Source organism: Myxine glutinosa, chromosome 1 (genome assembly GCF_964187855.1).
Source record: "Myxine glutinosa chromosome 1, kmMyxGlut1.1, whole genome shotgun sequence".
Classification (NCBI taxonomy): domain Eukaryota; kingdom Metazoa; phylum Chordata; class Myxini; order Myxiniformes; family Myxinidae; genus Myxine; species Myxine glutinosa.
The window spans coordinates 47,378,664-47,390,795 of NC_136261.1; the positions used below are offsets into that span (position 1 = coordinate 47,378,664).

The 12,132-nt window shown below is 44.2% G+C and overlaps 1 protein-coding gene across 2 annotated transcripts in view; it reads right to left on the reverse strand.

Annotated features, from left to right (window-relative positions):
- The window catches only part of CTH (cystathionine gamma-lyase), a 79,987-nt gene that overhangs the window by 28,481 nt on the left and 39,374 nt on the right, over window positions 1–12,132 (reverse strand). For both annotated transcript variants that reach the window (XM_068110733.2, XM_068110742.2), the window contains 2 exons: window positions 3,622–3,717; window positions 1,448–1,557 (listed from right to left, as the gene is read on the reverse strand). In XM_068110733.2, coding sequence (XP_067966834.1) covers window positions 1,448–1,557; window positions 3,622–3,717 — 206 coding nt within the window. The remainder of the gene's footprint in view (window positions 1–1,447; window positions 1,558–3,621; window positions 3,718–12,132) is intronic.

A 12,132-nucleotide genomic window follows, 5' to 3' on the forward strand; every position in this document is an offset into this window, starting at 1 on the left:
GGTCACCGTACTCGCAAGCCGTTCGCTTTGGCTTTGCGAATGGACCAAACCATTTCATGTAAATAGAGGGGGGGGGGGGGTTCTGTGGTCGTTACTGCCACGTGGTTTCAAAGTTTTTTTTTGTTGTTGTTGTTTGCACGCATGTTTTTTTGCACCCACGTACGGGCACGCCCTAGTGTTCATAATGCAGGATTTTCCAACACTAACAGTTACAAACCCAGAAAGAGCAAATTGATTGTAAATGAACAGTCGTCAAACGAAAGTGACAATCGAGATTGTGATAAATAGAATCTTTACAAGTCAATATGTCAATCTATTGAATCGTTTTGATTGGAATCAAGTTTGTGTTTCATAAGTTGCTAAACTTGCGTGGCCTTTTGTTCTGGCTTCTTTCCACAATCATGCGTGTGCATTATGTTCCTTTCAAATAATTAATCCAACAAACAATAGACGGTGTTCATAGAATACTTACCCTGCGCAGTCAACTTAATTGGTGCAAGCAAACTGTTCTGTTTTTGAAGGGTTTTTTTCTTTGTTCCAACATGGCTGCCAGACCACGTGAGTGATTACATCATAAATTTATATCCTCTAATGTAATTGCTGCGTAGATCATGCTCAATGAATTACAAACTGATCAGACTGAGCATTGCCCTGTCAATTTATGATGTCATAATTAAGGCATCAATGACTTCATCGTCAACAACGCTTATTCCCCGTGCGGAGTTCTTTACAATGAGCCACGTTTCAATTTTATCCGTGGAGCGGTTTGGAGATATAGAGAGAGGTGAAACGTTTTTCGAAGATGGCGCCTGTACCACGTGACCTATGACGTCATAATTATCATTAAAAAATCGACAGAAGGATGCGCTCCTATGGTGTAATTTAGTGTCAATCGGACCAACGGTTGCCGAGAAAATTAATTTAAAAAATTCAGACACGTATGCCACACGTACACATGTATGTATGCAGGCGAATGCCTAACCCTGCTTTAAGCTTCGCGAGCGCAGTGTAATAAACATTCCGTTTGATCATAACAAAATATATATATATATTTTTTTTTTACTGTTATATAAAACCACCTTTAGAGGCCATTTTTCCCTGCAAAGCAGGGGTTGGCCTTTTTCGGGAACCGTGGTTGTTGTTTTTCAGTCCCCTTTTTGAAGCAATGTTTTACGGCCGGATGCCCTTCCTGACGCCAACCCTTTTTGCCGCCTTTATGACAAACAGGGAATTACCAGTGAACTGGTACTCAATTTGCCGACCTCGGAAGGATGACAGGCTGAGTCAACCCCCCTGGCGTTAATTCAGCGATCGACCGGGATTCGAACCCAGGATCCTAGGATCCTAAGCCGGCACCCTAGCCGCTAGCCCCCACTGTTGTGGCTTAATAATCACACGGAAATGCTGTTGTATATCATTGTTTAATTATCCCAAGGGGTTTTCTTACCTTTGTCGTGGGCCTTATTGCTGCCTTGAGATTTTCCACATTTGTGCAATCCACGAATGATATTTCCACACCAAAGTTTTGAACAACTTTCTGGAAGTAACGATTTGTGCCTGTGAAAAAAAAAACAAGAGCATGTGAATGTTTCATCCCATTAGATGAGAAGCTATATCCTAAGGAAAGTCGAAGGACGTCCTTTTCCAGTCAGCGAGAATTTCCCCACACGTAAGCCTAATGTGCATAACTGAATGTTATCAACAAGCAGTATTCGGGGAACAGTTTCACAACATCATGTTTCAGGGGATAGAGCCAATGGAATTCCAATTAGGAATGATAAAATCAGCTGACAAAATGTGGCACCTCCTTAAGGATGATTTCAACCATCCTAGCCATCCCCAAGTAGACGATACTGATGATGAAGAAGAAGAAGAAGAGGCAGACTATCGATCTGGCAAACCAACAAGATCCACCTTAAGATCAGAGAGAACCATGTGACCAATTGCAAGGAGGAACAAAGAAGTACGTACTGGGTTGCTATCACAATGAAAAGCACAGTCCCATTTAAATGGGCGATGAGAGTAGAGGGTCCAAGTAATGTCATTGTGGTACAGCGTAGCTCGCACATTCATCACTATTTGTGCAGCTAATCGAGGCCTAAAGCGTTCTGCGAGCATCGACTTGTAAAGCATTTACTTGTTTGGTGAAATTTCAGGACAAAAAATTGAATACAGTATGTATGGCAGCATTGCAAGGCTGTCCGCATTGGTTTGCCTAGAAGTTGACGTTGTAAAATCGTGGCTTTCAACCCATTCCGTCCAGGAGTTCAGGAGTGCAAAGAAAACAAGCAAACACAACTAAACTAGAACGGCACTAGGTCGATAGCATACCTCAGCCAGGCTAAACAGTTTACGTTTTGTATCCCAGTGATAGGCCGGATCTGGTTCCGCACCAGAAACAAGATGGAATTGCATGTTCTTCTCAACTAGCAAACCCATCCCACAAGTTTTCTCATAATCCGTCCACAATGTTTTGAGATATTGTGCTATAATAGATCGTTTTGCCCCTATCTGCCAAATGTAAAGAATGACTTAAAAAATTAATAGTGTCCGTAACTTCAAGAAAATCGAATCAATTTGTACTCGTCACAAACCCAACCTGTCCACCAGGTTTCATCCGAACCGTCCCATAACTTTTTGGGATATGCTGCTCGCAGACAGACAGACAAACAGACAAAGAAACAGACATACAGGGGTGAAAACATAACCTTCATCCACCTTCGGTGGCGGAAGTATTGAAACGTTGGTTGAACTGTTGCTCAGGCATTCATGAAGTTCATCTTGCGAGGTATTCGATGGAAAGCCATGGAACAGAATCTGCAACCAAAGCCTTTCAACAGTTTGCTCAATTTATGGGATTGCATGGTGTGATGTCAATAATGGGTATCCTGGGACTTTATATGTCCAGGTACATTTTGGACAGTTATCATGACAGGGGCTGGGGGTTGCATTAAAACCACAAAAAAAGCTGAATCAACTCGGGGATGCACTACCAGAGCAATCCCATGTCCAACATAACAATGGGAGGCGGCAGATGATGGAGTAATGTTCTAGGCTACAGTGACGGCACAGAAACAATGTACGTCAAGGCTTGTTATATTGTCAAAACAATCAAAATCATGCTTCATGGCCTTTAGTACGAGTATGATGGATACTTTCCACCTTCTGTATGTTACATCTATTGGATGGATCGATTCATCCGGTACCTTCCCAGGGAGTCAGAGACTGCTGGAGCAGCTCCCCGGGAGAGGAAATGCAGGTGGACTTGTCATTGCCTTCCCAAGCAGGGATAGTTCTGGCAACAATTTGGAATTTAGTCAGGGGTGTCAAGGACAATCTATTCTTTGCAAAAGACACTCTGGGATATCTAACATTTACCAGCAGAAACCAATTCTGGAAAACAGGTCCCCAGCTGCATATACCATGCGACGGACATTTCAGAAACATATTAGTTTCTATAATTTCAGAAACAACAGTTTGTAGTCGGGTCAGGAATTTAACTCGGATAAGAAGCTCAAAAGCGTGAGTTAGCTATCCTGCAAATCGCCTTCATCATTACACATTCACTAACAATGCAGACAAGTTAGCAATGCAGACAAGTTGGTGTCCTTTAGAAATTACCTCCATAAACATCGTGCATGCAGATGACATGATCTCCAGCTTTCAATGTGTTGATGACGACAACGGTGGTAGCCAGGCCAGAAGCGAATGCAAGAGCTGAAAAATGATATCAAAGGCGGCAGTGACGTGGCATTCAGTGTCCCATTCAAACATGGCTGGATAACTTACATACAGTGCATTCATAAAGTATTCAGACCCCTTCACTTTTTTCACATTTTGTTATGTTGCAGCCTTATGCTGAAATCGTTTAAATTCATTTTTTCCCTCATCAATCCACACTCAATACCCCATAATGACAAAGAGAAAACAGGATTTTAGAAAGTTTTGCAAATTTATTAAAAATAAAAAACTGAAATATCACATTGACATAAGTATTCAGACCCTTTGATATGACACTTGAAATTTAGCTCAGGTGCCTCCCATTTCTCTTGATCATCTTTGAGATGTTTCTACACCTTGATTGGAGTCCACCTGTGGTAAATTCAATTGATTGGACATGATTTGGAAAGGTACACACCTGTCTATATAAGGTCTCACAGCTGACAATGCATATCAGAGCAAAAACCAAGCCGTGAGGTCGAAGGAACTGCCTGCAGAGCTCAGAGACAGGAATGTGTCGAGGCACAGGTCTGGGGAAGCCTACAAAAAAATATCTGCTGCATTGAAGGTTCCGAAGAGCACAGTCGCCTCCATAATTCTTAAATGGAAGAAGTTTGAAACAACCAGGACCCTTCCTAGAGCTGGCCGCCCGGCCAAACTGAGCAATCGGGGGGTAAAGGGCCTTGGTAAGAGAGGTGACCAAGAACCCAATGGTCACTCTGGCTGAGCCCCAGAGATCCTGTGTGGAGATGGGAGAAACTTCCAGAAGGACAACCATCACTGCAACACTCCACCGATCTGGGCTTTATGGCAGAGTGGCCAGACGGAAGCCTCTCCTCAGTGAAAGACACATGAAAGCCCGGTTGGAGTTTGCAAAAAAGCACCAAAAGGACTCTCAGACTGTGATAAACAAGATTCTGTGGTCTGATGAAACCAAGATTGAACTCTTTGGCCTCAATTCTAAGCGTCATGTCTGGAGGAAACCAGTCACCGCTCATCACCTGCCCAATACCATCCCAACGGTGAAGCATGGTGGTGGCAGCATCATGCTGTGGGGGTGTTTTTCAGCAGCAGGGACTGGGGGACTGGTCAGGGTTGAGGGAACAATGAACGGAGCAAAGTACAGAGATATCCTTAATGAAAACCTGAAACAGAGCACTCAGGACCTCAGAATGGGCCGAAGGTTCACCTTCCAACAGGACGATGACTCTAGCACACAGCCAAGACAATGCAGGAGTGGCTTAGGGACAACTCTGTGAAGGTCCTTGAGTGGCCCAGCCAGAGCCCTGACTTGAACCCAATCGAACATCTCTGGAGAGACCTGAAAATGGCTGTCCACCGACGGTCCCTAACCAACCTGACAGAGCTTGAGAGGATCTGCAGAGAATAATGGCAGAAAATCCCCAAATCCAGGTGTGCAAAGCTTGTCGCGTCATACCCAAGAAGACACGCGGCTGTAATCGCTGCCAAAGGTGCTTCAACTAAGTACAGAGTTAAGGGTCTGAATACTTATGTAAATGTGATATTTCAGTTTTTTTTAAAAATAAATTTGCAAAACTTTCTAAAATCCTGTTTTCTCTCTGTCATTATGGGGTGTTGAGTGCAGATTGATGAGGGAAAAAATGAATTTAAACGATTTCAGCATAAGGCTGCAACATAACAAAATGTGAAAAAAGTGAAGGGGTCTGAATACTTTCTGAATGCACTGTATGCAAGCAATTGCGATTTATAATGGAGGCATACAATGCAACCTTCGCTTGTGTTAACAGAATTTCTACAAAACGGGACCTCTGACCCCATCATCCAATCAGTTTATCTTTACATTATTATACATACTTGTAGCAAGTTCGACTTGGATTCCTTCAGTCATTCACCTGACATGACCTCTGATCCTTGACATCTTGATGCCGAAACCCAATCAGTTCATCTTTGCATCATATATACTCATACCAAATTTGCTCAAAATCCCATCACTGATTCACAAGTTGGCGTGGCAACATAAATTTTACTTAACATGACCTCTGACCTTTGACCTCTTCACTCCAAAATCTAATCAGTTCATCATTGCATCACAATATATACTTATACCAGGTTTGGCCAAAATCCCATCACTGGTTCACAAGTCAGTGCAGTAACCGAATTATTAGCAAATGGAACCTCTGACCTTTGACCTTGTGACCTCCATAATATTAGAAGTTCATCTTTACATCATGATACATAGTTTGACTCGTATCCCTTCAGTCGTTCTTAAGTTATCGTGGCAACGAAAAACCCATCACGGACACACGAACAGACGGACAACCTGAAATTATAACATTCCTCCGGCGACTACGTTGACGATGCATAAAAAAAAAACCACAGTCACTTCAGATTAACTTCATGTCACGATAACTTGAGATTAACTACTATATATTTCAAACATGATTATATCATTTGATTTAAATAATTAGTTGACAATTCAATTGTGAATACGGTTTTGTTAACGCTTTTTACATCGAATACTGCAAATTAATTTACGATTTTGCTGTATCAGTTTGAGCCACAAAGGAAGTGGACGTGCAAGGTAACCAATGCCGATTCTGACATTCCCGATGACGGATCCAGCTTGACATAGACCGAAGAATGAGAACCGTCGGAGGTAAAATCAAGAAAGCACCTGCGATTATTATTATTATTATTTTTTTGGATACATAATCGAGGCTTGTGAAAGAGCTAACATTTATCACACAAACAAATCAAACAGACAAACAAACAAAGTATATAAAAAGGGGAGCGGTAGACAAGATGGGGAGAGAAGGGGAAGCACATAAACACAACATTTGAGAGCAGGGACATCGGGAGATGTGTGGGAGGGAGAGCGCTTGGGGGGAGGAGGCGTGGGCAGGGGGAGGGGGGTGGGAGAAGTATAAAACACAAAGACACCAACGACTTCCAGGAAAGAAGTTGGTATTTAAAAAAAGTGGATTTGGGGTGAAATTAGCGGGAGTAGAAAAGATCAAGGTCTTGGATGGGGGAAGATAAGAGATGGTGGTGAACAGCCGTTTTAAAGACCTGGAGGGAGGAGTGGGATTGAAGAGAGTGAGGGAGTTTGTTCCAGAGGTGGGATGACAGAACTTTGAGCAATTGCTGCTACAAACTTGATCTGACATTGCATCTCTTTGGTCTACTATATCTCGACCGATAAAATGATAAATGTACTTACCGGTACTAAAAAATTGTTATGATGGTACTGGGATTGAGATCAACATTTACATGTCGGGCTACATGTTCTGAATCACATTATATAGCAAATCATCAGTTAGTGATCACTTTATATAGCAAATTTTACAAATGCATTAGTGTGGAAGGGGTGAAGAAATGCTTACAGTACTAGATTGGAAGAGTGGCATCAACACAGTCAACATATGATGCAAGATGGGGGAGGCCACAGACACGGGTCGGTGGTGTCCCTCTATGAATCCCTCCAGTATGAGGACCCAGTCAACATGAATAAGCCGATACACGAGTAAGAGTTTCTTTCATTAAAGGAATGTAACGCATCACCCACATAACAAACTGGATAAGCAAACAATAAGATCGTTCAAATTATCTAACAAAATCAATGCTAATTCGGCCTTGTGCTGCCATTCTATCAGAGCCTTTGCGTATTCAGCTTATCACCGTATGTGTTTCTGGTGATATCACTTTCAGGGGGTAATGTTCGCTTCGCTTTGCTGACGAGCAATGAAGCTTATGGAAGCGTGTGATTTCGAGACTCCAGTGGAACATCGTGGGGAACGAAGAATCTAATATCCCATGAATATTCAGAGGATGAAGGGATAATAGTGGGAAATTTGGTGTGTAAAGGGAATTTCATTAAAACCATTGCTAATTGGCCATTGGTTTCGGGCCTATGCAGCAATGGCCACATCACGTGTGTTTGCAGCAGTGCCACACCGTTTTTTGGTTTAGACTTTTGAATTTTGCTGTTGTGTATTGTTTATTACTATGATAATAATAATAATAAAGGTTTATTTCAATTCCACTTCCATCATGCCCAAAGGCCGAATTGAGGCGAGGTTCACAATTGATGAATTCAACAAGTAAAATACAATAATGCAAGAAGAAAGAGTAATCAGAGATTGCAGACCCTCGACAGGACGTGTTTTCAGTGGTTTTTAAGGCTTTTGTCTTAAAACAAATATGGCGGCCAAACCACGTGACCAATGACGTCAGCGTTATTTTTTTCTCCATCAATTTATCTCTAGATTATGCTCAAGAAATTTCATCTTCATCGGATGACGTTTTGTACTTGTCGAATTATGACGTCATAAGGGAGGCACCAATGACATAATCATTAACCTATTTTATTCCCCATGGAGAGTTCTTTACAATGAGCCATGTCTCCATTTTTTATAATAGCATCGGTACCCGATGGGCGGGGCTTCAATTTGTAGGCCCAAATGAAAAGGCAAAATATCAGAAATTGAAGGCTTTTTTTATTTTAAACGATTCATATAAACATCCGTTAAATAATATCACACGCAAATCATCAAAATCTAAACAGTACATGGCGCCCATTTTGAAAAAAGATTGAATTCTGCAAAACGGAAGCGGCCGCTACACGTCTTTCTCAGTCGCACACGTTTATGTGTGAAGAGTGCGCGCCGAATCTAACATGGAAGCGGCCGCTACACCTGTTTCTCAGTCGCTTTGCACACGCTGCCGTGTTACTTCGGAGCCGCACTTTTATATAGGAAGAGTTCGTCAGGGGTCGATCTACTCTCTCCTGGTACGTAGAATTTCAACAAAAGCACATCACTGTTCATATCGGTAAATATTATTCCATCGTGTTTGGAAAAACTGGAAAATTGGAAAATTGGAAAAACAACATAGCCTATTTTACTCCAGAAGGTCCCAGGATTACCCAACCAAAATATCGTTGCGATCGGTTCCGCCGTTTTTGCGGTACCTTTGAACGGACGGACGGACATTTGGTGAATTATAGTAAGATGCAGCGCTTTCTGAGATATAGAGGTGCAAAGTTTTTTGGTTTTTCCAAGATGGCGGCCATACCACGTGACATATGACGTCATATTTATAATTTAAAAATTCTGCAGGTGGAGTATGGTGAAAATTTCCTGTCAATCGGACCAACGGTTGCAGAGAAAATCATATTTATTCTGTGCGGACAAACAAACAAACAGACTAACAAACAGACAGACTCAAATGCAATACCTTCTCCTCTGGCGAGGGTAATAAAGTGGCAACCAATTATAAAACATACAAGTCAGGAGACGACGATGGTTCACGAGCGAGCGGTATTCAATGACAAAGATCAAAACCGACATTGAAAATATATAAACAGGAATGTATTTACCTGTTATGAGACTAGTTAGCTACACAATACCGAAAATTCGGTTTGATTCTGACAACTTTGAAAATTTGACCTTTGTGACCTTGAAATGCCAAAACGAAGGTTACTGACGTTGAAATGATAGAAAATAATGTATAATCAGTTATGAGGTTAGTTAACTACACAATACCGAAAATTCGGTTTGATTCCGACAACTTTGAAAATTTGACCTTTGTGACCTTCAAAGGTCAAAGGTCAAAGATTCTGAAATTTGTTGGAAAACTTGTATTTCATTATGTATGTGATAATATAAAAGCATGTACGACATTTCACCCTATTGTTACGTGGTCCCCTCGGTGAATACCTGGTCTCAGTGACCCCCGGACCGTGAGAGGAACTTCGCCAGAAAGCTGTATTATATATGCGCTTTCGCCACGCAAGCCATATGAATTTCACCCAAGAGACAACTGACGTTCAAGGATATATTTCAAGGGTAATGATACCAAACAATTTCAATGACACAACCATCAACAATATTTCAATGACACAACCACGGAGATTTTCCCCGAGCAATCAACAATACATAATCCTCACCAATTCCCAATTCCCAATCAATTCCCTATGATTAAGATGGCCATCTTATACATGTGTGTCCCGGTGAGTACTCACGAAACCCTTTTGGTCTCGGTCCCGCACAATGTCTCTGGGCCCCTCTTGACCAAGAGGATAGTCACCGCCACCGCACTCGGGCGGTTGAACGAACCCCGGGCGGACGTGCTCCAACGTGCCGTCTCGTACCGGGGACAGCTGTTGCAGCGCGCCTCCTTGCCAAGCAACGGGGCAAAACCAAAACGCGGTTTGCAACGCGAGCGAGGCTCAACGTGCGACCCGTACGCGTCCTTGTAGACGGGGCGAAACCCAAACGCGGTTTTTCACCGCGTGCGAGGTTCGACGTGCGACCCGTACGCGGCCTTGTAGACGGGGCGAACCCGGCGCGGTTTGCAACGCGCGCGCGGCCCAACGTACGACCGCTTGGTTCCGTGCACGAACTCACGGGGACTTCACGTGTCAACAGGTAGTTACGCGTCCAGGTAACTCCTCTCTCGCCAAACGGTTTTCGGAACGCCGCTGTTTTCCTCGCAGCGCAAGGTCGATTCCACCTCCTGTCGTCGCGGGGCGAGGAAAAAGAATCCCCGTCCTTTTTCTCTCCTCGTCTTTTCTTCTTCCGTTTCCGGCCACTTCCGTTTCCGGCCACTGGTTCCGAAGGGCTCCTGACCCTCCAATCACAACAACCCTTAATATACTACACACGGATAAGCAAAGACCTGAATGGTAATCCACATACATTCACATAAATATGTAACACTCCCCCCCTTCAAGAAAGAAAGTTTGAACCCAGCGAAAACTTTCTTTGCCGGCCAATTTGGAGAAACAAACCAGATCCCTCAACCCTCCAGATTACTCCCTCTGGACTAAGTACCAACAACGACATTGTCCCTGCCAAATCAAACTCCCTCTCATGACCCTCTGACTTTGACCGTCAGTTTCTTGGGAATGAAGGTTAAGGGGTTGATCCAAGATCCAAAGTTAGGCAACTCGATAGCACTTTTTCCGGGAGGCCAAGCCGAGTATTCACTACATGGATGCCTTTAGGAACGCGGAGTTCACGGTTAGTCCGTGCAGGAAAGTTCTCTACATGGGCGCCTTGAGGAACGTGGAGTTCACGGTTAGTCCGTGCATAAAAGTTCCCTGCCTGGACGCCTTTAGGAACGGCGTTCACGGTTAATTAGTGTAGGAATCTTGGCTCGGCGGCTCCGCCGCCTTCAGTGCTTCAACTTTTCAGAACTTCCCTAATAATTATGGTGGGACCACTGGTCCCTGTAGTCCCATGAATAGCGGTCTCCTTCTCGGCCACCACGAAAACTACCGCCCAGTTGTCCTCTCCTGTAGACCTCTCGACGCCTACGAAATGCCTTCCCTACTGTTATGGTCCGACCCTCCAAATCCTTGCCATTCCAATTCTTCTCTGCCTCTCTGGCGTCTTTTGTGCTGGCAAACGTGACAAAGCCGAACCCTCTTGACTGTTGCGTTTCCCAGTCTCTTACCAACCGCACTTCCACCAGCGGCCCATATCTGTTGAAGACAGAGGTCAGAACTTCTTCCTCTGTTTTGAAGTTCAGTCCCCCTACAAATAACTTGGCACTTTTGTCGCCATCCCGAGCTGGTGTGGCGTTATTTTCCCTGCTGGGCTCTTTACCAACCCTCAGGTTACCATAAACTTGACCCCCGGCCAAATCATTCCCAATAACCACAGATACCCCCTCTACAGGAAGCGTGGCTTGTAAACCGACGGTGACCGGTCCTGACACCAAATCGGACTCCAAATGGATGACATGAAGGGGAGCACTAACACCGCCCCCGATCCCCTGTAAACGAACACTATCCCCCGTTGCCGTCTCCTCGGACCATGGCAAAATGCCTTCAAGCATTAAAGATTGATGTGCCCCTGTGTCCCTCAATATCCTAACCGGTTTCCGGTTAGTCGAGGCTCCATCCCGTGACACAAACCCCTCTGAAATAAAGGGTTGGTAACCCTTTTGATGGCGATTTCTCACAATGGCCATTGCGTTTGGAGTCGTAGTAGTCGGACTCCGCTCTGGGTCTTCGCTTTTCCTGCGGTAACAACTGGACATCAAGTGTCCAGGTTTCTTGCAAAAAGCACAAGTAGGCCCGGAGGAAAAACTCGTGGTCTGCCTCGGGCCCCCCGAACTATAAGTTTGTCTTGGGCCCTCATCCCTCCGATTTCGAACCGGTGGGGTATCATAGTTGTCCCCATAATCCTCTCGAGGCCGCCGCCATGTATGGTCGTTCTCCGCACCTGCTGTTCCCCACCTCCCCTGCGGAGATCTAGGCGAGGAGTTAGGTTCGTGGACCCCTATTCGGTGGGTTAAGGCATAATCATCTGCCATGGTGGCTGCGTCCCACAACTTTGGTACCTTCTTTTCCTGCAGGTACACTTTGATGTCCTCGTGGACACACTGCTGGAATTCCTCCACCAGGATCAAGTCCCGCAATTT